The sequence below is a fragment of the Hirundo rustica genome, chromosome 3 (genome assembly GCF_015227805.2).
Source record: "Hirundo rustica isolate bHirRus1 chromosome 3, bHirRus1.pri.v3, whole genome shotgun sequence".
Lineage (NCBI taxonomy): Eukaryota > Metazoa > Chordata > Aves > Passeriformes > Hirundinidae > Hirundo > Hirundo rustica.
In genome coordinates, this window is record NC_053452.1 from 15,885,433 (window position 1) to 15,913,400 (window position 27,968).

The following is a 27,968-nucleotide window of genomic DNA, read 5'->3' on the forward strand; positions in this document are numbered from 1 at the left end:
TAAATGGCTTTTGCATTTGATCACAAAATATATACTTTTACACACATGAGCATAACAACACATATATTATAAATACAAGATTTATAATTATGCAGCTAATTGTGATGCTTTGCCAAATTTGCTGCATGGGCAGGAGGAGGCTCAAAGACCTGGTATGTCTTGATATCAGCACAAACCCAGCCCTCAGTGAGCCTTAAGTTAAAAAACCCCTCATAGCCACTGGTACTTTACCTGGAGGTCAAAATGCTGAAGGAAAATGCGAAGGTAAAGACAGAGAAATTCCCCTGCAGCCTGTGCTATGTTGGCATTGCTGCCAAAGACAAGGGTGCAGCTCACACCCAAACCAGCTTGAGCTAGCCAGCTCTCATACGGCTGCAGCACCAAACAAAACCACCTCTGTCCAAAATGGTTTCATCTCAGCAAGGCCATTCTGTCCCTACAATTCATATTACAACCCCACAGCAAGCCCTGAAGGTCACAGAGGCCACTCAAAATGTCTTGTCTCCCAGGCGTGACACAGGCAGAGCAGTGCCACCTCTTCTGCAGGGACCCTGCTGCGAAAAGTAGTCATGCCCTCAAACATCAGACACTGTTCTAACACACTCATTTAAAATCTCCTCAAAAGCATCTGAGCATCAGTGAAATTCTGCAAAACATCAAATTTTGTGGATAAAGGGGGCAACACCTGACACCTACCAGGCAAAGAGTGACAGCAGGTGTCACTCAGCCCCATGTTCTTCCAGGATGGCTTTGTCAAACAAATTTTCTTATTAATTTTGTTGGGTTTGGGGTATTTTTATGATGACACACTACCTTGCCCGACTTTGGGAGTATAGGCAGTTTTGTGGACAGGCAAAGTGTCCAGTGGAAGGGAGTTTGCTTCTTCATATCAAAAGCATGTGCAGTCAGTCAGTAACCAAGCTCCTCCTTGGTACCCAGTGACTTGGCAGAAGTCTGGAGATGGGACTTTCTTTCTTGCCCTCTGACTGTCTCCTCGCCAAATCAATGTATGTGGGCACATGTAAATAATGCAAGAGTATAACCATATTTTTCCTCACCCATTATTCCTCCTGTAGCAAACCAAGCTGCAGGAACCCAGAAACCTGCTACTGTTCAACCCTGGCAGCTGAGTGTCCAGAAAGGGTCAGCAGTGCTACACAGACAGATCAAGGAAATTGCAGGTGCTCACCAGGGAACAATGTTATCCTACGTTCACCAAGTGCCAGTTCTGTTGATCCCTTGATTTCACAACCCCATCACTTTCTTTGATTTCAAAGGTGACGGGGAGGTGGGGGGAGGAGGAGGAGAGATCAATACAAAGGCACATGCTGGCTGGAATTAGGTAGACCATCCATCAGACCAACCCTGCTGTAGTGTTGGATAAAAGGGTGTGCTGAGCATAGAGGAGTAAAGTGATGGAGCACACCTCAGAACGATTGCAAGGTCAGGATAAAAGCTAGCATCACTATCAGCTAAAGTGGAGCAGATGACACTGAAGGAAGAAGGTTGAGTGGATGGTAGGGCTCTTGGAAGGGACAGCAACGCAGGGTTTTGTCACCCTACCCTCCTGTGCAAGATTTGGTTCCAGTTCCTGGCCCAGATGGACGCAGGTCATGCTGCAGAAGCGAGTCCAGGGGAGTTCTTAGCAGTTGCTAACTATTCTCCATGGCTCAGTCTCTGCTGAGAACACAGGGATGCCCCAAACCACACATGTCTCATGCCTCCTTCCAGTCTCACATTTTATTCCTGAAGTCTATAAGGCCTCATTATTTGATTCCATGATTTTAAAGTTGGAAAAGTTGCTGTCAGGCAAATCCCATGTGGTGCTGGGTCACTCCCTCCTTGACTCTGACTTTTCCTGGATACACTTGAAGAGAGGGATAGGATTACGTACCCACACTTATTTTATATGATGATATACCTTATTTTACAAAGCCTGCTCGGGCAAACAATTATATTTTTGGTGGCTTGCTCCATCACTCACCATAAATAAGATCCTGATTTCTAACTAGCTTCTAACTAGCTTCTTTCTAGATTCTCGAAGCTACAGTTGTAGCAATACATAATAATAACAACAACAGCAATAATGATAGTTACGTGGAAAGCAGTCCTTTACAAAATGGATGGACCTTTGTGAAGAGCAGTAGTGCTGAGAACATGATTGCTGCTTCCACACAAAGGGTATAATTGATCATAAAGTAACAAGTCACGTACTCAGAAATGCCTCTCCAATCACCCAGCAGGCAAATTATAATCCTTCATCAGCGACCGTGCGTGGAGCCGTAAGAGAGCGTTTGACACGGACATTTGTATCCCAGCCGCTTCCATCTTCCAACGAGGCTGCTATATTCGCACAATAAGCATTTACCCCGTTAAGGGAAATGCAGCACATTTTCCCCCAGGCATGAACTCTCAAAGACATTCACAGCCAGATAAATGGGTGCTTGCAGGGCCCACACCTCCTCACACCTTTCCCGCTAGGAATGCGGGAGCAGCGGGGAGCTTTTCCTAGCAACGGGCAGCGTCTCTTGCGGTCCCTCCTAGGCAGGGCAGCGGGGACCAGAACTTCTGAAAATCCGTGGAAACCTTCCGCCAGCCACCCGCAGGCTTCGCAGCCAACTTTCCGAGTCAGAGCAGCCGAGGAAGGATGTTCCGCGGGAAGCCGCGGGGCCCGGAGCGCGGCATCCCCGCGGCGGCGGGCGGCGATCCCGCCCCGGGGCGGGGGGAGGCGTGCGGAGGAGGCGGGGGCGCGGGGCCGCGTCCCGCGGGCTGCGGGAGGGCAGAGGCGAGCGAGAGGCGGCGGGAGGCGAGCGGGGCCGGCCATGGTGCCCTCGCTGCTGCTGCTGCTGCCGCTGCCGCTGCCGCTGCTGCTGCTGCCGGGGTCCGCGGGCGCGGGCGGGCGCTGCCCGCTGCGCTGCGCCTGCACGCACGGAGCGCTGCGCTGCCCGCCGCCGCCGCACGGCGCGCTGCCCGCGCCCGCCCGCGCGTAAGTACCGCGGGCTGCGCGGACGGGGACCGGGACGGGGGGGACTGCGGTGCCTTGCACCCGCCCGGCGGGCTTGGAGCATCCCTGGCCGCGCGGAGGTGCCGAACGTGAGGCTGAACTTTTCAAACTTTCAAAGTTCAAACCAACCCGGACGGGGAGTTTTCCCCTTGGGAAGGAGACGACCCATTCTTTCGGGACTTCTTCTCAAGGGGCAAACTTTCTCGCTCTCCAGTAGCTTCAGTGACAGAGGAACGGGGTGCAGGTGTCAGGGCTTTCAGTGCTCTCTCGCTGTGGCAGGAGGCATAAACTGCCTTTCCTGTTCCAAAACCAACCCCTTGCAGTGGCACGGTTAGATTTAAAGAAACCCGAATAAAATATTGAGAAGTCATCTTAAGCCTTCTGTCAGTTCTAGGTTTATTTTTTTCTTTCTTAACTCTGTTGGACTTCGTGTAACCTTTTCTCCCAAAGTTTGTGCGATTAGTTTTCCCTCTATCCTGAAGCATCAAAATCCTCTTCACTGTGCTCATTGCATCTTCTTGAGGTTCAGCTCATTGGCAAGTTATTGACTGATTTCTTTTCCCCCTCTCTTAATAAAAAAAGCTGCAGTGAGTTTTGACAGCTGCTTACATCTCTGCAGGGTGATCCATCATAACTTCCTGCTCAATGCTTTGCTGGGAATTAGGATTAAATTAAAATAACAAGGCATGATGGGCATTCACTTTTACCACTCACACACCATAGTCCAAGCTCATGATCTAGAGGACCAGACCAAATAACTGATATACGTAGGTATTCAAATGTTGTGTTGTTTATGGGCTCAGTTACAGCCCTGATCTAAACAATCATGGCGTCAAAATATAGGATTAGAGACGCAGACAATAGGATGGTTGCCATTTCCAGGATCCCTTGGTTATCTCTGCATGAACTGAGCTGGGGTTTTCATATTATGACCCTTTTGGTAACAAAGCCTGTGTTTTCCATTTTCATCTGACTTGTTTGTAAATTTAACTTGGTCTTGAAATTCCCTAGGCGTGATACTAACCCTGATCTCCTCTTCTCTTTCTTCCTAGCTCAAGAATAGATAGGAGTAAGAAAACCTAATTTGTAATAATCTAGAGCTGTGTGAACCACTCCTTCTAAGTCAGAGATTCTAGCAAAATCTGTGTCCTGGATTTGTTCCCTCCCTATTTCTCTGTGTTACCTTAGTGTCAGAGAAAGCAGAGCCCATGGGAACAGGAGATTCTCCCATCATGTTTCTTCCCCAGTGTTCACAGCACATGCAGAGCAGGCAGTGGACTAAGCACATTTATTAGGAAGGTGCACATCACAGCCCAGAGAGGTTATCAAGAGTCCTAAAAGTACATGATTTTATTCTTTCTCTATTTTGGTTTCATCTTTTATTCTTCCTTTTTCCATCCGTCACCCCAAGAAGAAACCACATCTCAACCTCAGTGATCATGTTAGGACAGATAATGGGTTTAGGGCTGCTTCCAGTTCTGCCTCACTGATAGCAACAGGGCTAGGTAATGGACAAAAAGAGAAAAAAAAATTTCCTTTCTACCTTCAATAGAGCATTTAATCCTGATGATTGTACACAAAGTCCCACTATTAGGCTGGCTGTAGAAACCAATTTTATAGTCAGAAAAGAGTTCAACTAAGATTTAGCTCAATACTCCCACAGAGCAAATATTTACACTTAGAGGTTAAAAAAATCCCTGTCTTTCACAGACATGTCCAGCTCCTTCTGCTTCCAACCTGACTTACATTGAACCTGAACCTATACTATTAGAATTTCCACTTCTTTGTATTTTTTTGATAGAAAGCTTGCATTCATCATACAATTACAAGCTGTACATATGGATGTAGTCACTAATGCTATATGTATTCTCACTCTTTTGTTTAGTTGTTATTCAACCTCTTTTCTTTCCTTTGAAAGAAAGGAAACTTAACTTTTCTCTTCCTTTGGTTTTCATACCAGTTTCTTACCCATATAGCTGCTGTCTTCCCCTCTGTCTTACTCTTTCCCCGCTCTCTTATTCATACAGGTTTTGGAGCTTTGTTAGTGCTCACTGCCTCTTTCCATACCCTCCCAGTCCTCCTAGCTCCCTTCTTCCCTGCAAAGCTCTGTGGATGAGAGAGAAAGCAAGAGCACATTAATTTTGTCCCCTCATAGCCACATCTGTGCCCATGTGCATCAGGGGAATCGCAGTGTGATGCTTGCAAGTGCATTAATAATTTGGGGGGAAAATGCTGGTTTGGGTTGTTCCAGCACAGTTCCTGGGATGCCCACATCCTGCCATCAGTGCCACTGTAACACAGAAACCAGACCCCAGAAAAATCCTTCTTAATTGTATGGTCAGTCAAGAAAATAAGCTCCAGTATTTAACTCCAGCTATATCTGAATAAAATCTGATGCTGTAATGATCTGTGCTTCCAAATGTATTTTTGATATTTTGTTATATCACTAGTACATATCCCATAGGGAAATTTCAGCCATTTTTTTCACCTGAGTTATCCTTGCCATGTCATGTTACTGCTTAAAAACTTTTTTCAAAATTATTAGGCTTCTGACAGGTTGCAGAATTATGGGGTTTATACAGTCCTGAATTGACCATATTTTTCTCAAGTTACTGTTTTAGTTTGGACATTACACAAACACTACAGGACTTCCATTATTCTGACACCTTTGAATGCCCTTTGGCTACAGCAGCTGTATGTCCTCTTAGTCTCAGCAGAAAATGAATCTTTAATACTCCATTATGTTTTGAAATGAAACATGATTTTCCTTCTTTTGAAATCTCATATGTACTTTTGGGGCTTTAAGCAAAGTCTAGTCAGATAGGCACCCAACTCCAGCTGTGCAGAAATGGGCATTGGATAACTTTAAGACATCTTTGCCCCTTCAGAAACTTAATTTCTTGGTGAGGTTCACTTTGCTGTGCCTGAACTTGTGCCCCTGTGTGCAGAGCTTCTGCAGTGGGGTGAGTGACATGCGATTAGGCACCCAATTACAAAATATCAAATACAAAACTTTGTGGCAAAAACCTGAAGAAGTAAACAGTTCTAACAAGTCTTCATTGGGAACATATTTGGCTCTTTGGGGTTGTCAAAAGAACTCAGTTTCAGGGACAAAGTCTCTTCCATAGGAGATTGTATCACCCATCATCACTTTGTGAAAAATGCTATTTGGGTGCCTGTGTGAGATATCACAGTTCACGTTTCAGGTACGTAATGCCCAATATGCAGGGCTTTAAAAATCAATGCTAAACCTTCACACTGCCCCCAGAAGCTGATGAAAATCCTAGGAAAATAGTGGGTTTTCAGCTGTAGTTTCAATCAATATTCCCAATCCTCCCAAGTTTAAGGATGCTACAAATTAAAATGCTTGCCAACAAGAGTCTACCTTACGCGTTCACCTTTTGGGCATTAAAAATACAAGTAATCTTATAAAATAGTTATATTAAAATATAACAACCAATCCAGCTATAATAATTCATTCATATCTATTGCTATTGGGCCTGTGCTTTTTATGTTATTATTATTTATCAATTCAATTAAACACTTTTTGCAAAAGGTCAGTTCTGTAATACAGTGGTTTCCTCCAGTGGCCTCAGTGGGCTTGGGGTTTGACTCCTCCTCCGCAGGACTGCAAGTGGCCCTGAGCTCCTGGGGCATCCAGAGCTCTTAAAAGCTTTTCATGGAGCTTGAGTCTATCTGGTGGCAGTTCCTATCTTTCCCAATGCTCCTGAATAGGCTTAAATACATTTAGCTTTGCCATTTCAAACCTTACTGCCTAGAATTATGTACTTTGAAAACCAATCTTGATAACATAGAAATGCCAAGGGCTGCTGGTTGCCAGGAGGTCTGGCTGGCTCTCCACTTCTTTCTGTCTTTTTCCAAGGACGAGAAGTCCTGCAGTTCTGTGGAGCCACAGCATTGTCAGCTCTGAATGACAGCAATGAGTACAAGCATACAAGTCATGATGCATTAGATATGAAAGAAACTTTACAGGTTTTCTTAAAAGTGCAAACATTTATCCTTTAACAATAGTCTTCAAAACAGTGCAGGCAACTTGTATTAAAGATGGGTGTATCCCCCCTTTCATGACCTACAGAAGTCAGGCCAGCAGTGTGGGCAAGTTAGATGTATAAAAGCTTTGTAGCTTTGTAAAAACATTTTTTATTAAAAGCTTCTTCAGCTGAATGGCCATATCTGAGTTTCACAATCTGAGTGCTGAAAAGAAAGAAAGAAATCTGAACAGGCCACCCCACCAGGAAGACTGAGCAGATGAGACATCTACAGACAGACAGAAACAGCCTCACATTCACAATTCCTGGTCCTCAGGGGGCACTTCAACAGCAGCAGGACATAAGCAATCCAAGAGGTTCCTGGAATCTTCTGATGATAACGTCTGTCTCCAAGTGATAGAGGAGCCAAGGAGGACAGGTGCAGTGTGGGCCTTGTTCTCACCAACAAGGAGGGGCTGGTGGGAAATGTGAAGCCCAAGGGCAGCCTTGGCTTCCAGGACCGTAAATGATGGACTTTGAGCACCTCAGGACAGCGAGGAGGGTGCACAGCAAGCTCATTACCCCTGACTTCAGCAGCCTTTGGTCTTTTCAGGCACCTGCTTGGCAGAGTCCCAAGGGATAAAGCCCTGGAGGGAAAAGGGGCACAAGAAAGCTGGCTGATATTCAGAGATCAGCTCCAGGCTCGGGAGTGATACATCCCAACAAAGAGGAAGTCAGGCAAATCACCAAGAGGCCCGCACGGATGAACAAGGAACTCCTGGACAAACTCAAACACAAAAAGGACTAGAGGGTGGAAACAGGTACAGGTAGCCTGGGAGGAACACAGAAAAATTAAGCAGATGGGATCAAGTTAGGAAAGCTAATGCCCTGATGGAATTAAGGAAAGGGGAAACATAACCCCCATTTTTACAAAGGGAAATGAGGAATACCCAAAGAAATACACGCCACTCAGTCTCACCTTCAGGCCTGGCAAGATCCTGGAACAGATCCTCCTGCAAAGGCACATGGAAACAAAGGAGGTGATTGGTGACAGCCAATGTGGCTTCATTTAGGTAAATCTTATGCCTGACAAAGTGGGTGGCCTTCTAGAATGGGGTTACAGCAGTGGTGGATGATAAAAAGCCACTGACATCATCCACCTGGACTTCTACAAAGCATTTGACACCGGCCTGCATGACATCCTTGTGTCAAAACTGAAGAGAGATGGGTTTGACGGGAGTGCCACTTGGTGGATAAGGAGTTGGCTGGGTGGTTGCACTCAGAGTTAGTCAATGGCTCAATGTCTGAGAGGAGAGCAGTGACAAGTGGCATTCCTCAGGGGTCATACTGGGACCAGCTCTGTCGGCAGCATGGTCGATGGGACAGAGTTCATTCTCTGCAGGTTTGGGGGCGGCACTGAGCTGTGGGGTGGGATCGGCATGCTGGAGAGGAGGGACCTTGAGAGGTGGGAGAGGCTCGAGGCCTTGAGACTGTGCAAACCTCATGGAGTTCAGCAAGGCCAAGTGCAAGGTCCTGCGTGTGGGCCAGGGCAATCCCAAGCACAAATACGGGCTGGGCAGAGAATGGATTGAGAGCAGCCCTGAGAGGGACTTGGGGGTACTGGTGAATGAGAGCTGGGACATGAGCCATCAATGTGTGCTGGCAGGCCAGAAAGCCAAGCGTATTGGCTTTGGGCAGCAGGGCGAGGGAGGGGATTCTCCTCTCCTACTCCGCTCTTGTGAGAACCCACCTGGAGAGCTGCCTCCAGCACGAGGGCTTCCAGCATAGGAAGCATGCGGACCCACTGGAGCGAGTCTAGAGGAGGCCATAAAAATGCTGAGTGGACTGGAGCACCTCTCCTAAAGGACAGGCTGGGAGAGCCAGGGTTGCTCAGTAAATATTCACAGAATCATAGAATGGTTTGGGTCGAAAAGGACCTTGAAGATCATCACCTCTCATTCCAAGCCATCACTGCTACAACCGGCACACTGCTCACCACCAGCATGGTAGTAGGCTCATGGCCTGATGTAACTGAAATCCAGGATCTGGTTTTACGTTCTGCACTTTCAGTCACATTTCCATTTCCTTTGTTTTTGCAAGCACTTTCACAAAAGGTATGCTTTGTTTTCCAAGCAGCCTGAGCTGATGGTGCAGTTACAGGGTTATAGAGCAGGAATTTCGCAGCTTCTACTTTTTGCTTCCTCCTGAAGTTATTTTCCTTTTGGATGAGACTGTTAAAACCTACAGCAGATTACTTCTACTTGTCTCTGCCCTTCAGGGAAAAAAAATACTTTCTTCAAGCTGCATGACAGTTTCATTTCTGATTTAACCAAACCTCACACAAAGCAAAACATGCCAGCATCAATCTAGGGACAGGTATGACCCAATTACAATGGCATGACAAACATATATATCCTTATATCACCCTTGTTAGGCAGGGAAGCATTGTTATTCCCAGTTTACTGACAGGGAGACAAGGTCCAAGGGAACTAAATGATTTGCCCCAATTCATACAGACTTTTTGGAACACAGCTAGGAAGTGACTTCAAGGTTCCTTGGTACATCCAAATTTGTAACCCCTAGACACATTATGTATGACAGCCTGCCTTTGTAATATGTAGGTATGACATATTTTTTAAATATATAAAAATATATACATATATAGATAAAATGAACATTTAACAAAATATTGACAATAATAAACAAATGTCTTCATATAAAGGATTATGATAACAATAAAAAGAAAAAATCAGGTTATGTGAATAGCATAGAAATATCTCGGTCAAAAAAGCCTTGAGGGGGTGAGTTTAAGGATGGGAAACAAATGTCTCTGGCTGGATATTTGTCATTCTAAAGCAAAATGGAGCAATTATCTGTTTTCACAGAGATAACATTTTGAAATATGTTAAATATTTTCCTATGGCTATTATCAGGGAAAGTGTGGTCATGGATAGATAAACTTGCTGGTAAAAGTACTGTGGTTCAGATGTGGAGAATGGTAAAATGTGTCTGTCTTCCAAATCATTGTTAATTTCTCAATCGGAGAAACTAAAAAATTAAAAATTAAAATCCACACTTGTTTTGAATCAACTAACCACACTGATTCAATTTATTAAAAAAAAGAATTTCATAATACCAGCCTGATTTGAAGTTCTTTTGCACTTTGTGCACAGGCGCATTCATGATGCCACACTGCAACATTACAGGGATGTTGCTGGGAGGAGAACATGGTGCAGCGAACACAAAGATACTGTTTTAATCGAGGAAGCTTAACATGAAAGCCACTTCTTCTGAGGGTCTAACATTAAATAGCCTGTAGCTCCCTTTAACAGTAGCAGCCTACTTTCATCAGGCTATAAATTTACTTAATAGGTTATGATTATTATTGATTTGATGGTGATTACTCTCAAATTTATGCTGTTGACGAACTGACACAGTATCTTTTGAATTCCATTTAACTAAGATCAATGACAAATTGATCAGGCCCCAGAGGTACAGAGAACTGCAGGAAAAATAAGGTAGCATTATGCTTTATTGGTTTTCTCCCTACCATAATGGTACAATTATAAACAAGGAAAGCTCATGCCTTACAACCCTTTCCTCCCTCTCTTTTTTTGTTTTTCAGATCATTTACGCATCTCCCTGTTAAAGTAATCCCATCACATGCATTTGAAGGACTTCAAGATGCCTTCATCATGTAAGTTGTCAATATTTTCCATTGGCTTTTCCTTAATTTCTTACAAAAATCATCCTTTTATAATAATGTAAAAATGTCTGGATAATACAGTCTATTGATGAAAAAAGTACACAGGGGAAGGATAAACATAGCATTCCTTTCATGTAAACAGTACACAAAAGAGCCTTTGAAAATGTGTGATTTTTAACAGCCATTTAAATAGCAAATAATGAAATATTAATCATGTCAGAGACAACTGGATACAGCTTAGTAACTGATGAGAGGAGCATTTGATTAGCAGAGAAGATAGATTTCTATCATCAAATATTACCTCTACAATGACAACCATGGCACTCTGTGGTTATACATTTATAGAAGACTCAAATAAGACATTTCTTCAGCATTTTGCAGTGCTGGGGGTTCAGAAGGGACTGAGCTCTTTCTTTGATCTTTCAGTTTGCAAGTGCTGTAATTCTGCACACCAGGTCTGCACTGCTTCTTGACCCTCAGCATTGTACCTATTTTCCATCAAGGATTCAAGACCATAAGGCTCCTCTCATCCCTCTTACCCTCATTTCTGCTGTTATTCCAGCTGAAATGGCATGCTTGAGTCTCCCTTATTTATTATTTTTTATTTTGTCTGCATTGAGTGGCCTCTAAAGGACAAAGCTGATGACACAGCAGTGCAGTGAAGAGCAGGGGAATGACCTCCCCCAGAACCTAAGCAGCAGCACAGAAGATGCTGCTTTCTTTTCAAGGTGCACTCTTTGTACTTCTCTGCTGCACATACCCAACTGCAATACAGTATTAAAGCAGAATCCAGTGGTGCTGTACTCTTGTATTCACTTGCATCTGAATGTTTAATGAGAACTTAATCATTTTCACACTGGAGGCCAACTTAAATCTACAAAATTTCTCCTGCCTATATGACTTGAGGCTATACTTTCTCAAACTGTACACATCATATTCTCCATAAAGAATGGTTCGTTCTTGGACATTTTCCCTTCATAACAAGTATTTAATTGATCTTTTTGTGTGTGTTTAATGAATCTCTCCAAATTAACTGTGTGCAAATCAATGTATTTTTCTGAAGTTAGTTTGTAGAACACGTTATAATTTTATGGAGATTTAGTGCTACTTTGAAAAATGCATATTTTATAATTATAAATCTCTGAGTCAGCTATTTGGCAACACATTACTCTCTGAAAGATGATAAATTATTCTCATGCCATAAGTCATTCCAACACATGTAAATGGAAAAACTGTGGCTGACAGGGAGGATCCCATGGAAGAACCATGTTTCAGACCCCAAAAGAGTTCTGTGAGCAGTCACTGATCCCTCCCAGCCTGTGCATCTCTGAGGATCAGGTGTCCAGCAAACCACTTATTCTACATCCATCTTTCATTTATAAGTAACCAGTGCAATAACAAAAAAAACATTCTCGCTGAATTATGATGATGAAAAAAAATCCTTGATAATTCTTTAAGACGCACATACACATTAACTGTGTGATTTCTAAGGTGCATCCCCCTTTATCCCTACAAATGAAATACAGAATTCAATCTGGTCTAAGGGATTTTGTATCACCAACAGAGTTGTCTTCCCATAATTGTAATTGAATTAAGCTAACACTCAGGTCTGTGACAATACTGACTCTGACAGTGTAGACATACTCCAGTTGTTTGGAAAGCATTTTTTCTTGAGATTATATTATCTTAGGTTTACTTTGTGTGCCCTTCTAGTCAATTCTGTTGAGAAATTTTGAAGATCTTTCCCTTTGTGTTGGTTTGAAAGACAGGTATCTGCTAGGGAGGGGCGGGACCTCTCTAGGAGTGGAGAATTCCAATCCCCTCCCTCCAAGTCATTATAATTTAGAAAATTAAAGAGGCTTTTCAGTCGGAGCTATAGGGAAAGGAATAACAGTTCTTTACTAGTAAGTATAACAAGGCAAACAAGTATCAACTACAGCATTAATAATAAACAGAACCAGGAACCTCGAGGGGTTTTGTTTCACAAAGCCCAGGGCAGTCAGATCCCTTGGGACTCTGAGAACACAAAGCTGGAATGGTGGAAAGTCCCAGGCTGGTGGCTGGAATGGCAGGATGTCCCCGGCAGGCAGGGGGAATGTCCCGGCAAAGTGAGCAGTGCTGAAGGAGCTGCGACAGCCGGACAGGGCTGGCCCAGCTCCAGCAGGGCAGGCGAAGGGGCTCAGAATTCCTGGGCACATGAGCAGGTGATGGTAGATTTCCCAGGACCGGACTTTCTGTTCTTTTGGTTGACAGACTCCCGCAGCAAGCAGCAGCCTGACCGTCCTCTCCGATGCTGAGAGCAGGGAGAACCCCCAGCTCCCACAGCCCTGTCTTTTTCCCTCCCCCAAAACTCGTGTGATCTTCCCCCCCCATCAATTTTCGGCCACGTATTTTATGTTGGTCAAGCACCCTCTAAGCACCAGTACTTAGTCTCTTGGCAACTTATGGAGAAAAAGTCTAGAGAAAAAAAAGAAAAAAATGAACAAACCTAACTCCCAACATCCTTATATATGGCTCAATGTATACTTATTTACTTTCAGGACTCAGCTTTGCATAGCCTCTTAGATCTTAATCTAACAAGCATTTTAAAAGCATCTAGTAAGTGGATTTTGGTTTTCTATGTCAGTATTGATTAATCTTGAGTACACACGTGGAATAGGAGCATCTGTACATCACAATCCGCAGTTTGGTGGAGAGTGCCATCAAATACAGTCATGTTGGTCTGTGTCGTGATGAAAAGAGCCACTTCCTTTCAGTTTGCATACACGTAATGAAAATGCCATTTAAATTCAAAAATTGTTTGTCAAGTGTGCTGAATCCATATCTGTATTTCTTCATCTGTGGATTAGATGACCATAGTTGAGAATATCATATGAGCACCATGAACATCATCTATGTCCTCACCCCACAAATAAATTCACTTAGCAGAACCAACGATGGGAGGGAGGAAAAGGCTCACGAGGCTTGGGCTCACTCTGTTTACATTAGTTCTGGCCCTCAGTCTCTAGCTTCCCTGCAATTTACTGAGGAAATGGAGACTGGCTGCTACAGCGGTACTCATTCCTAAGGGTTGGCTTTCCATTTTGCCAAGACAGAAAAGGCTGGTCCTCTCTCAAACCCCACTGCCACAGGATGTCTGACATGAGCCACAGATAAGACTCATAGGAGGGATTGAACAAATGTGCATAAAAGGAGGAAATAAAGTGGAAAGCCAATTGCTGGGGTCTCTTCTGGTAATGTGTTGCTTTGTGTCTACTGTTTTCATTGTAGTGAAATCTCTCAGAGCGACTCCCTGGAGAGAATAGAAGCGAGTGCCTTTGACAGCCTTCCCACCTTGTCTGAAATGTGAGCACCAGTTAAGAAAAGGCATCCAGGTTGTGGTTTCGGATCATCAAGGACTATACAGTCTGCAGAGAAGTATTCCTGGATCAAATCTGTCTCTGTTACTTTGATTGGCTTTGATTGAGATCTATGATGAGAAACATTTCTCTCCAAAGTACTGTATGAAATAGTGAGTACTCTGTAAGGCTTGGCCTTGGAGATCTAGCTCATGCAGAGACATGCCTGCACAGAGTCCCACTGCTTTCAGTGAGCTCAGTGGCAGGAGTGGAGCTCTGGCACTGTCAGGTTTTCTAAGCAGGGAAATAATTTGAGATGACAACAGATGAGAAAAATCTTTCTTTTTGAAGATGTCGTTTTCAAAGTCCTACATTATTTAAATACAGCTGCTTAGTATGCATAGCTCTTCTGTGGAGCACTAAAATATTACTCAAACAGAACATGCACTGATTTTAAACTTGACCTGCATAGCACAGGCATCTGAAAGAGAGTTAAAAGCAATGACTAGGAGAATGCTCTGAAATATTTAGTGAAATTGGAAACTCTAAATCTGATTCAGTATCTCATTACTGCCTTTTTCGCACAGCATGACCAGTGAGTGGCTGAAAATTGTGCAATTGAGTGAGGACGAATTCATCTCTTTTTTTTTTTTTTTTTTAATATGTGAACATCACTGAAGCCAGTTACTCACATAAGCAAGGGATACAGATTAGTCAACCTCTGATAGAGTCCAACTTCCACTAGAGTCAGTGGTGTGTTTAGGGAAGGAATGAAAGGTTTGACCCCATGCATTCACCTACAGTTTATGGCTAACTTGTCTTATGCCTGTCTTCCAAAACCCAAAAGCTAAGCAAGACCATTAAAGAGCTACAAGAAGCTAGCAAGAAAACCTCCTTGGATCTTAAGTGCTGTACAGAACATACATTGCAAGGGCTTGATGTCCCAACCTGAGCTCAAGTCCACATTGAGGGGATGATCAGGGTAGTGAGTTCAATAGCAGCCTTGAATTTCAATTTCCCTTGCCATCTCACATGCTGAAACCTATTTATTTTGTAAGTCATGCACCAGGAGGGAGCTGGGCTACAGTTATTTGCCTTTAGGGCAAACAGAGCTTTACCAGATAGTTCCACTGCAGAAAGTGCTCCTTGATTTTGAGATCTGCCTGTTTTTTGAATGACCACTAGCAAACAGGGCTTCTCACACATTTCTCTCCCAGTTTCTGCTGATCCACTCCTACCAACCACTGCTCTAAGGAAGTCCATGGTGCTTCTAAGAGGTTAAACTATCTGAGGAACCACCTTTTCTGGCTGGGAAGAGCATCAGTAATGTAATGGAAAGGAGGGGTGATTTGAAGGGATCTGATTGTGGAACAAGGAACAGGTAGACACACACACACTCAGGTCCAGGCTTGGCCCCACATCCAAGCCCAAATATCAGTGGATATCTGGATTTGGATGTCAGTGATCAGGATATCCAAACCAGACCAGCTCAGAGAACCATAGGAATTCAGGCAGTGTTATCTTTTGTTGGCTGCCTAAAACTTGCAGGCTACTTTTACTACCAACAGTCCCTCAAAATGCATCCAGCAGCATATTTGCAGGCTGTTTCTGAGGAAGTAAATCACAAGCAAAACTCAGAACCCTCCCAAACCTATATTGATGATAATACTGAAATATTTTTCCCTCCTTGCAGATTAATCCTGAACACGAAAAATCTGTTGCACATTGAGGATGGAGCTTTCAGAAATCTTCCAAGGCTAAAATACTTGTAAGAAAGAGTTCTAGTCCTTTGCTGTTTATTTTATTTATTCCTTTCTCCAAAGGAGTACACAAATCAAATTAAGGAGTGTAAGGAAAAAGGTATTTCATGCATTACAATATCCTAGAAGTACATGACATTGTTTACAATAGCTTTAACCTGGAGTTAGCCAATAGAGAGGTCTTTCAGTGTACAAGGCCAGGGCAGTGATGGACAAAACAGAAGTCTGCAAAGTAGTTCTGGTAAGTGCTTATTTCTAGAATAAAGCTTTCAGACTAACAGAGTACTAAACAAAAGATGTAATTAAAATCTCTCCCTCATGCGTAATGTAGTGAGAACATATGCTGCTCCTCCAAGACACTGCTTGAGAATTCTAAATACTTGATTTTTACAGGCCTTACAAATACCTTTGGAGCCTACTTTAAAAAATTAGATTTGTCAGTCACTTTTTAAAGCACTGTTAGACCTACCAAGTCAGCTTCTTGTTGCATCCACTCTGGTAATATTTTCTTCTATAAATAGGAAATATGCTTTTCTCTAGGAGCATTTGTAATACTGGAATAAGACAATTTCCAGACCTGACACAGATCTTCTCACTGGAAGCTCATTTTATTTTGTAAGTAGACACCCATCCTAATCCAGCTGCGAGTGTTTTCCATCTTGTTCCTGAGTCACTGACAAAAACACCTTTTTTCTTTCCTTCCAAAGGGAGCTCTGTGATAACTTGCGTATGACAATTATACCACAAAATGCTTTCCAAGGGATGAACAATGAATCACTGACACTGTGAGTAAAATAATCCTAGCTCCAGTTCCTTCTGCGAGGATAACACTTCTGCTTGAGGGAAGTGGGTTGATTTCATGAAAATCTTGACATTAAGCCCCATAATATATATATATATATATATATGCATTGCATGTTGAATTTTAAATACCTAAGAAACATAGGAATGTTCTTCAAGATGAAGAGCAGAGTTTTATCCAAGTGATAATTTCACTTAGGAAAGAAAATAGGACCAGGGATCTAAATCTTCATCTTCCATACAGTGTTGATTTTCAAAACACCATCAAGATATAAACTACAAAAACTGCACTGGAGGCCAAAGTCTCTGCTCTTACCCCAGGGATGTGGTTTTTTGAAACCACAACGGTTTGAAGGGATCTGATTGTGTAACAAGGAACAGGTAGACACACACACTCAGGTCCAGGCTTGGCCCCACATCCAAGCCCAAATATCAGTGGATATCTGGATTTGGATATCAGTGCTTTCAGGCACAAAGCAATCTGAGGGAGCCGAGCTTCAGCTGCACAGGGTCCCTCTGAAGAGGAGGGACGGAGATACAGAAGAAATCAGTACAAATTACAGCTGCTGTTTCTTACCCTGATTTCTTTTGCCTCAGCTTACTTTCTTATAAGTCTCCACACCTGAGACTTTCCTTTTAGCCAACAGCGGGATCATTGCTTCAGCCCCCTGTCAGGTGGGTGGGTTCGATGCTATGACATGCCCCACCTGAGGACCTCAGAAAGCAGCAGAAAGCCAAGGTGAAACACCCTCTGCCAGCACAGAAAGAACTCCGTATGGATTTCAAAGCTCACTTGTCTTCAGAAAAACTTCCACAATGTAGTGCTGGAAGAGAATTCACAAGCTGAGCCTCTCAGCAGGATGTGGCCAAAATTTGGGTTTCCCAAGGAAAGACCCTGTGAGCCATAGAGAGCAGCAGCAGGGACCCACTTGGTGTGGTAGCCACAAGCCCCAGGGGAGCCCTGTGAAGCCAGCCTCTGAGGGCCAGGCTCCAGTACACATGCAGTGGGACCCCTGCCCAAAACTCCATGGGTACTTGCACCTGCAAAGGAGCTGTGCACATGAGCAAGAGCTGCAGCTGATGGACTCGTCATCGGGCTGATGTGCCAGCACGACAGTAATTTTAACCCAGATTTTATGTATTGACCAATACCTCCTGGAAACAGGAGAGGAACTGGGCGTAGATGTGACTGGATGCTACTCCTACATGATGCTAAAGAGGAGCAATTGCTTGGATTAGTGCATCATTTCATCTTATGAGCCTCTTTCCTCCCAAAATAACTTCAGCAAAATTATGATTCTGCTAATGGTGTAAGAAAATGAACATAAAAGAGATGGAGAAAGGTGTTTAAAGTCTTTACTGTAACCCTAAAGTGTATAAAATTGGAGGGAGTCTAAGTCAGGAAACAGCCAACAGTCATTTTTTCATTTTTCTTCCATCCTTTTGTGATTGGCAGCTCACCACAAGTAGAAAAGAATTATCTTATCAGCAGCTTCCTAATTGTAGAGCTATGTGTTAACTCCACCCCATGTGGTTAGCTGTAATTAGGTGGAGTAATTCCTCTTGCTACAGCATGGTCTGGTGAAACACAAGTAATCTGTGGAGGTGTAAACTCACCCTGCAGTCACACTTTGCACTGCAAATAGCTAATTTAGCCTTTCCAGCAGCTAATGTTTCTTGTGGATTGGGAAATTGATCCCACATATTGTCATGGTCTTTAAGGCTATGGCTAATTTCAGCATTATGCTGAGGTATGTACCAGCTATCAAATGGAGCCAGGTGCTCCCCACACTTCAGCACTTGGGAGCAGGTTTCATAGGGCCATTTTGTGCTATCCCAAAAGCAAGTGGAAAAGCAACAGAAATGTTGTTTAATTCATAAATAGTTCCAGGTTTTCTAATAGGGCTTCATATTAAAGAAAAAATAATATATACAAGTGACTATATTGAATTTCTATTGGATACATTCACTTAATACCACAAACGGATATTATTAGACCCATAGGTTACATTTCCTAATGAAGGAAAAGAGCTGGACTTGAGGTGTAGCACAGCCCAGGCTTTAGGTGTCTGGCCCTAAAGGGTGGGGAATCAGGAAGCAGGGTGGCATCCAGTGTCCCTGTGCAGGGCAGGGGACAGCAAGGCTTCCACAGCACAAATCAAGCCTGGCAGCAGCACTTTTGAGAAGCTGATAACTCCCTGCCTGCTGGATGATGCACAGCTCACCCCTGCCTCACTGCAAAGCTGTCTCTTGGAAGAATTGTCCATGCATAGAGGATCTGCAATCCAGCAGCTCCCTCCAGGCTTTACAGTTGCTTTCCACCTGACACATCTCTAGGCCTTGCAGTCTTCCATCTGCACCTCAGGAGCTTACCTGGACTAAAGTCTTGTTCCAGGACCTCAGTCCCAGGTAGGCACAGGCAAGCCCTTCCGCAGGGGGAGGGTCTGTACCTCAGCAGAAGTTATCTTCAGCAACTAAACAGGAAGGAGCTTAGAGAATTTAAACTGCATCTTTCTTCATTTAAGAGCTATAGTTACCGTCATTCTTTATAAGCAGAGCCTCTAATCATTACAATGAATGCAGCACCAGGGTTTGAAACTTGTAGCACATAACATTAACCTCACCTTTTCCAAATCCTTTTCCCTTGTGTTTATTTAATCTCCAGCAAGTTGTATAAAAATGGATTTGAAGATATCCACAGCCATGCCTTCAACGGGACAAAGCTGAATCAATTGTGAGTATGCTATGCCTCCTCAGTAATTTAAACAGTAAATAACAATTTAAATACAGTCAGAGGCTCTTCCTTCAGTTTAACTGCATGTGTCTTCTGTTTGCCAGTACCCATGGGAAAACTGCATCTTTCAGTGTCAGTGTGACTCAGTCATTAATCCTTCAGCTCTCACTGCTTTTCCTGAAACATCCCTTAAAATAGCACAGCTTTTGTGAGAAAAGCTCATAATTCTTCAGAAAATTTCGTAATGTAGTGTAAAGCTTGAAACAGCAGCCCAGATAAGGAATCCACAGTTTATGTCTAGAAACATCAATAGTTTTTAATCTCTCTCACACGCTGGGGGACTAGTCTCTTGGTTTAGGCAAAATGTATATTTGCTATGGTAGTGAAAGAACCAGCCTTGTTGTTCCTGGTTTAAGTCAGAAGAATCTGGAATTTATCAGATTTAAGTGTAGATGATAATGAGCTGATGGCATCAGAGGAAGTAAAGGTCACATGGGAAATACAAGCACTCCCCAGCCAGGCAGTGCGACAACCACCGCTGTGGTGGGAGAAAGAATTTAAACAGGTGTGAAGAAGAAACAAAAGAAGTGATTTTTAAAATACAGATGTAAAGAGAGTTCATTTTTGGTTCCACAGAATCCTGAAGGACAACAAGAACCTCAGGCGGATCCACAACGATGCCCTGAGAGGGGCCACAGGGCCAGACGTGCTGTAAGTATCCACAGCGGCATTACCTGAGTGTCCTGCGGGAACTGCCCTGTGCCGCCAGAGCTGTGTCACCACAGCAAAGACAGGAGGCCTCGAGCCTGGAAGGAGATTTGATCTCTTACCCTCTGTGTACAAAGTGGAAACACGTCAACAAGATGCCATGCCTTTCACTGCAGAACGAAAGGAGCTTGCTCCCTGGCAAACACATATCAGTTCTAGTGTTGGCGTTGATCTACACCTCTTAGGCATTTTGGGGTTTGCTTTATTTGTGTCAGATCCTCCTGATCCTAGTCCTGTGTCTTATATTCTCACATTGTAAACTGACTTGTCCTTTGGAAGGATGGGTATGTTTTGGCAATGTATATTGGTTTAGAATTTGTTTATAAAAGTGAACAAGTTGATTGCATGCTGTAAGCTCATGCTGAATAAAACTTGTTATTATCATCCCCATGATTTATTAATCAAGGACTTACTGGAGGGCTGCCCTGGCTCTAATTCCACGCAATAAAACAGTGTGGTTCTGTAACTAGAACTCTATGCTATGCTATGCTGCACATGCCTTTTTTGTGCCTTTTATTTGTGCTTTATGGAACATGACATTACTGATATCACTTTCAGAATTGTGGGCCTTTTTTTCCTTTGTTTAATGTCCTGACTCTGAAAATCCCTAGTCACTGTTGGACTTTCTTCACACAAACAGCCCCTCTGCAGTTACTCTAAGCCAAACTGCTTAAGTTTGTGTTGGCAAGAATGGCAGATTCTTTTGGGGTTTTAATTAATAGCCATTTAATTAAAGCACCTAGAACAGCCCTTCAGAACCAAGCAGAGTGAAGAGGGTGTCCTACCTGTTAGCTGGCTGGAGAGTCACTAATTGCTCAGCTTCTTCTCTCCCTATTTCTGGCTTAAGGAGGCGTCCCTCACTCCATGCATGGATTTCAAACAGAAAGGTCAGGACAGAGTTCCTGGAGTGGTGGCTTTCAGTTTCCCCAGGACCAAGGGAGCTCCTTGCCTGGCTGCAACTGCTGAGCCAAAGGGATGCTCTTACCCTGCTGCTCTGTAGTGTCACAGACCATGTCTCTGAGCTGGGCATCAGGTGCTGAAGCAGCTTTTTAGAGCTGAACCTTTGTGAACAAACCAGTTGCTGTTACCTACCATCATGCTTTGGTGGTATTTTTATAGGGATGAAAAGCAAAGAGAATGCTCTCTTTATTTCACAGGGATATTTCTTCAACAGCGCTGGAGTCCCTGCCTAGTTATGGGCTTGAGGCCATTCAGGTCTTAAATGCAACGTCATCTTACTCATTAAAGAGGCTGCCACCACTGGATAAATTCAGCAGTCTTCTGGAAGCTGTCCTAACATATCCCAGCCACTGCTGTGCTTTTCGAAATCTAAGGACAGAAAAGTAAGTCCAAATACCATATTATTGTACTGCGGTGCTTCAGAAGCTCCAAAATGGCACTTCTGCTTTATTCAGCATAAAAGGCTTGATAATTTTTATTCCAGTTACAAGGAGGCTGTGGTGCATTGCAAGGCCTTGCAGGAAACAGCAAATCTCTGCTAAGGCCAGGAAAATTATGTCCATTTATTTTAGAGCAGAAATGGATCCCATCCTGTGCCCTGGATCTGCCAGCAGAAACATTTTTCTAAGTTTCCTTAAAGCTTATATTTTTCTTGGTATCTCAATTAAAAGCCTACTGGCACACAGAAGACAGACCTTTATCAATGACACGTTGCCCTAATTAAAAAAAAAAAAAAATTAAATCCCTGTAGCCTTTAGCCTAATTAATACAGGTGATATGATGACACAGTAGAAAGGGCAAGCTTTCAATTACCCACCAAAATTATGGCCTACCACAAGCCTACTGAGAGAGGTTACATGGTTTAGTTCCAACCATTTAAAGTAATAGACAGTGTTGTTCTCCCCACAACTGAAAACCGTAGCATGGGAGAGCTTTGCATCCACAAACTTCAGGCAGTTAATCCAAGACAACTGGAGCTCATTTTTCAGCACTTATGCTTCAAAGAAACCAATCCCCAGTTGGCTTTAGGCAGCCAAAGCAACACCAAATGAGTTTATTTTGAGCCATGAAGGTGCCTTGTTTCTCATCTGTCTCAAATGAAGCCCACAGAAATGACATACTGAGCAGGCAGTTGTAAGAGCCCTGACCGGTGTCACTCCCCTGCCTTCGCTTTAGGGATGTCCTGGAAAGGCAGGAGTAAATTCCTATTCTTTAGGATAAAATTAGGGGTTAATCTATGCTTTCTCTGCCTACCTCATTTTACTAAGGAGTTCTTGATTCTGCAAGAACAGAACAAAGATTCTACTGTCAAGCATTTCCATTACTAATGAACTGATTCAGTCACAGATCACATCTCTGAGTGTATTAAATGCAGGAGCAACACTGGCAGAGAAAAAATGGTATTTATTCTGATAATGACATTTCTGATACTGTATTATTTTTTGGGCGCTTGACTTTGCAGCGTGGGCATGATCTATAAAAACAGGCGTGCCTTAGTAAGTCATTATATTGTCTTAGTAAATTGCTGGGGAAAAAATCCCATACAAATCAGGAAATGACTGCTCCCCTATCAGGGGTATCAGCAATGAGGTGAGACAAAACCATTTCCATTCATATCAGTAGAGTACCTAGCTGCTGTTTTCAAAGCCTCAAAACCGGAGATTTTGCCAAATATATCATCTTTCAACTTGTACTATTCAAACTACTTTACTTCAAGCATGAAAAGTCTGCCTCTGGATACCAGACAGCTTTTAAAATAGTCATCCGGGGAAGATTCACCTCACCTGGAAGAGCACTAGTATGGGCTTGGGGCAGAGCTGCTGGAAAACAGCTCTGCAGAGGAGCCGGGGACCTGTCCCTGAGCCAGCAGTGTGTCCTTCTCACCAAGAAGGACAGTGGTGTCCTGGGATGCATTAGGAACTGCATTGCCAGCAGGTGGAGGGAGGTGATCCTGCCCCTCTGCTCAGCCCTGCTGAGGCACATCTGGAGTGCTATGTCCAGTTCCGGGCTCCTCAGTACAAGAGAGATACGGAGCTGCTGGAGCATACGAAGATGATCAAGGGACTGGAGCATCTCTCTTGTGAGGAAAGGCTGAGGGAGCTGGGGCTGTTCAGCCCCGAGGACAGATGACTGAGAGCGAACCTCATCAACATCTGTCCGTATCTGAAGGGAGGGTGCCAGAGGTTGGAGCAGGCTCTGCTCAGTGGTGCTGGGCAATTGGACAAGAGGAAACAGGCAGGAATGAATGCACAGGAAGTTCCATCTGAATATGAGGAAGAACTTCCTTCTGTGCAGGTAATCAAGCAATAGTACAAGTTGCACAGAGAGGGCGTGGAGTCTCCCTCACTGGGGATATTCCAGAACTGTCTGGAATGTGCTCTAGCATGACACAGGGAGGTTGGACCCGATGCCCCGCCATGGTCCCTTCCCAACCTGACCCATTCTGTGGTTCGGTATCAGGCCAGTTTCCCAGCAGCTGTTAACAGGCACTTCTCCAAAAGCCAGCCCAACTGCTTCCATTCATCCTGGTGGAGAATCTGGCCCACTTCAATACAATATTTCAGAACACACGGTTTAATTGAATTTCAAGTTATTTCACTATTAAAAAAATCCTACATAATAACCAAGCTGGAAGACCATCCTTACATGACTTACACATCCTTACACTGCCTATTTTCACAGCATTTGAAGCCTTCTCCTTCCCACTTCCAGATGTCTGCAGGAACCTTTGTGCTGCCTTGAGGCCAGCGCTGGCTTGCCTTACATGTCTGTGAAGATCACCTGCAGAGAAGACAAGGCTTTGGCCAAAATCCAGCCTGAAACTTAACTTTCTTTTCATCCTTCTTGCAGACAGAATTTGTTGCTTTCCATTTTTGACAACTTCTCCAAGGAGTGTGAAAGCACCATGAGGAAACCGACTAACGAAATGCTGTAAGTACCTCTCTGCATAGAGATGATGGAAGTAGCAAATACAGACCTCTTCTCCTTTCTGCCGTTCACATGCTTTTTCACTAAGCAGGTCTTTGCCTGCCAATTTAGTCACCCCTAGAATTTGCACAGTGGTAATTTTGCTATCATTAAACCAAGATTTGGATGTTCCAAAGGAAAGGGGAATTTAAAAACCCTCATGATTTCACAAGCTTTACTCATTCCATTTTGTCTTCTGTGTTCTGAAAGAAAACAAAGATTAAATACTTACAGAAGTTAGTGGCCTACATGGAGACTTTCCATTCCCTGAAATAAATGCAGTTGTTGGTGTGATTCAAAGAGCTGCTATTGTTAACTTTTTTTTTTTTTTTTCCCCCATAGGAAGGATAATTAGAACTCTGTATCATTAGTTTTCAATGGTAGAATGGAGTCCCTGAGCTAGAAGTGTGACGATCCCATGCCAGTGGTTTACTCCATCTAAACATGTCTTTTCATATCAGTTTTGCTTGACAGTGTTCAGTGTGACAATGAGAAAGGCTAATATGAAAACTGTTGTGTTGGCTGTGCTGGATGACAGGCTCTAACCCAGCTTTTAAGGGAGAAGTTTAAAGATTTGCTATTCTTCATCCCTCTGCAGCTAAATGGGAGACCTTGGGACTTCTTAGCAGCCCAGACATGGCGTCAAAGCATTCTAAAGTCTAGAAGAAACAAGGTTATGGTCACGAAATTCCAATGGCTAAATACAGCTGAAATGTGATTGATTCATTGGGATAATTACTTCCTTGGACATTATGTTGTTTGCTGGTTGGTGAGGCCTCCTACACTTGCCATTTGGTTTTATCAGTCTGCTTGTTTTGGATTAGCATCTGTTGCACTCCTGCTGTGCATTAAATTGTCTGCCCAGCCTATTGGCTCCTGAAGCTTTTTGCTTTGGCAAATCCCAATCCCAGCAATTCTCTGAGCAGGCATTATAATGAGCAAGTGAAAATAAGGTTATGGTTCATGGGCCTAATGGCTGCAGAACTGCAGCAGAAATCACCTGAAAGTCCTGAGTTCTTATTAGTAAAAAAAAAAAAAAAAATTAAAAACCCACAAAAACCCAGCTTGCACATAGCAGCACATTCACACAGCCACTCAAAAAATCACAATCATTTTTATAAGTAAATAGACTCAAATGTATTCCCTGCTCTTCCAGTTTGAGCCAGGTGAATAAATGCAAGACACTGGGCAGTTTTCCATACACAGAGAGAAGAGTTAGGATGTTTGTGATGTTATCTGCCTCACAGGAATAGCTGAAAAGCAGCTCAGTTTCATTTGCCAGTTAACACTCTGCTCCAGAAATATCATTTAATGGACATGCTTCAGTAGATGTGGAAGCTTAAGCATGTATTTAAATTATCCAAAAGCTACCAGTTTTCTCAAGAGTTGTCCTCAATAGAGATATTTTCCAGGTCCCACACTGCAGACTGAGTAGTTGCCGACCAAACACTCACAGTCAGGATGACTGAGAAGTTGGGAAACAGGCACCTGTTGTGGCAGGGAAGTGCCAGAAAAGACAGTGTTTTCTTTTAAAACATGTCTTCTTTGTTAGGCTTATCACCACACTCTTGATGACCTAGAGATTTTAGAAGTCTATCTTGAAAACCTACAACATTTTTTAATAGGCATTGGGTGCAGCCTAAATTTAATAAATTCCTAGCTATCAATGTGATTTCGTTAATCATGCACTCCTTGTCCTATAATACTGCGAACAGCAAATTCCTCAGCACCTCCCAAGCCATACATAGTCTCAGGAATTCATTTGCTGAATGCCTTTCCTTAACTGTGCAAAGGTGCACAGTTAAAATCCATAGGTTATTTTGGTATGGCTTCTACAACTGCCTGTGAAACCTCTGTGCATCAAAGCTGTAATCCATCAGCCCAAGTGTTACTGTAGCTTGGACTGCAGCCAACCAGCAGCATGAGAACGATGGCTCCTTCACGAAGCAGTAAAAGTGAAGTACTTACAAATAAGCAAGTTGTATAAGACAGCATTTCTGTGGATGGGACTGTGACCCCTGCTGCTCTCCAAGGCCACTTCCCAAACACAAAGCATCTTTACAAGGTTTCATTATTTGTAAACACCCTGTAGAAACACATGGAGGGAGTCACTGTTTTAAAACAACTGTTATCTGTTGTCTTTTTCAAAGGAATGTGAGTAGCGTGTAACAAATAATTCACTTCTGTTTGGGGGATGGTTGTTTCATGGTTACAGAGATGACTCCAACAACACATTGCTGTGGTCAGCAGAGAGGAACACACATCCCTTTGCAATAGACGATGAAAGTTCTCCCTACGGCTACTCAACCATTTTTGATGACAGTGAAATGGCCGGCTTTGACTTTGAGTATGACTTCTGTCAGCCTAAAGTCCTCACGTGCACTCCAGAACCAGATGCATTTAATCCCTGCGAAGACATCCTGGGATACAGCTTCCTCAGAGTGCTGATCTGGTTTATAAACATCCTCGCCATCGCCGGCAATTTCACTGTGCTCCTCGTTCTCCTGACCAGCCACTACAAGCTCACCGTCCCTCGCTTCCTCATGTGCAACCTCTCCTTTGCCGATTTCTGCATGGGGCTGTACCTCCTGCTCATCGCCTCCGTGGATGCCCAGACCAGCGGTCAGTACTACAACCACGCCATCGACTGGCAGACGGGCAGCGGCTGCAGCACCGCCGGCTTCTTCACGGTGTTTGCCAGCGAGCTGTCGGTGTACACGCTGACAGTGATCACCGTGGAGCGCTGGCACACCATCACCTACGCCATGCAGCTGGACCGCAAGCTGCGGCTGCGGCACGCCGTGCCCATCATGCTCGGGGGCTGGCTCTTCTCCATCGGCATAGCCGTGCTGCCTCTCTTCGGGGTCAGCAGCTACATGAAGGTCAGCATCTGTTTACCCATGGATATCGAAACGGGCCTGTCCCAAGCCTACATCCTGCTGATCTTGGTGCTGAATGTTGTCGCCTTCATTGTCATTTGTGCTTGCTACATCAAGATTTACATTGCCGTGCAGAACCCAGAGCTGGTAGCGGCCAATAAGGACACCAAGGTCGCCAAGAGAATGGCAATACTGATCTTCACGGATTTCACCTGCATGGCCCCCATCTCCTTTTTTGCCATATCCGCCGCCTTCAAAGTTCCTCTCATCACAGTGACCAACTCCAAGATCTTGTTGGTTTTATTTTACCCCGTCAACTCCTGCGCAAACCCCTTTCTCTATGCCATTTTCACCAAAGCATTTCGGAGGGATTTCTTTTTGCTGATGAGCAAGCTTGGTTGCTGCAAGAGCCGAGCAGAGCTCTACAGGATGAACTATTTCTCCGCTTATAACTCCAACTGCAAGAACGGCGGCGTAGCCACAGGCCCCAGCAAAGCCTCCCAAGCATTCCTGCTTTTGTCAGCCTTACAGAAGCCCTATCCTGCACCACGGCACAAGACATCCCGCAAGGAAAATTAACCCAGAGTGCCAAGAGATGCAGCACTTTGCAAGGCCAGTTGTGATTATCTTAGTGACTAGGGATTGTTTTACAATATCTTGAACATTTCATAATAAATAAACATTCCAGTCAGTAATTCTTATGCAACATGACTGTTCTGATGTTCAAAGTGGTGTTTTCCCTTCTCTTCCTTTGAGATGATGGGTGTGGAAGGCAGCTATCAGGCAAAACTTTTCTGCATGGGGAGCCAGAAGAGTCCAGGACCAGCCAAGCAGCCAAGCTGCTCTTGAAGCTAACAGCTACTGCAGTGATTGCAGCCTAGCTTTTTTTTCTCCAGGCCGCTTCCCTGGAGTATTTAAAGCCTGTTTGCTACCTTTCATGGCTTCTTTTTTCATTCCTATCAGCTGTGCTGGCATTGTTGTTTTAAAGAAAGAGGCACTAAACTAGATGCCTCCATTTCATCAACAGAAATCACACAGCCACCTACACACAGTTAAAGAAGA

At 43.8% G+C, this 27,968-nt stretch overlaps 1 protein-coding gene across 2 annotated transcripts; it reads left to right on the forward strand.

Moving 5' to 3' along the window:
• Positions 1-2,822: 2,822 nt before the first annotated feature.
• LHCGR (luteinizing hormone/choriogonadotropin receptor) lies at positions 2,823-27,601 on the forward strand. 2 transcript variants are annotated; one of them, XM_040057992.1, is made up of 11 exons: positions 2,823-2,986; positions 10,619-10,690; positions 13,970-14,044; positions 15,731-15,805; positions 16,338-16,412; positions 16,505-16,582; positions 19,264-19,332; positions 19,969-20,043; positions 21,258-21,443; positions 23,911-23,991; positions 26,243-27,601. In XM_040057992.1, the coding sequence occupies exons 1-11, from the start codon at positions 2,823-2,825 to the stop codon at positions 27,483-27,485; spliced, it is 2,193 nt and encodes a 730-aa protein (XP_039913926.1). In that variant the 3' UTR covers positions 27,486-27,601. The 2 variants fall into 2 exon arrangements, with proteins under 2 accessions (XP_039913926.1, XP_039913927.1); XM_040057993.2 differs by lacking the exons at positions 2,823-2,986; positions 10,619-10,690; positions 13,970-14,044; ... (1 more) ...; positions 16,338-16,412; positions 16,505-16,582 and adding exons at positions 18,295-18,349; positions 18,936-19,007.
• Positions 27,602-27,968: the final 367 nt, after the last annotated feature.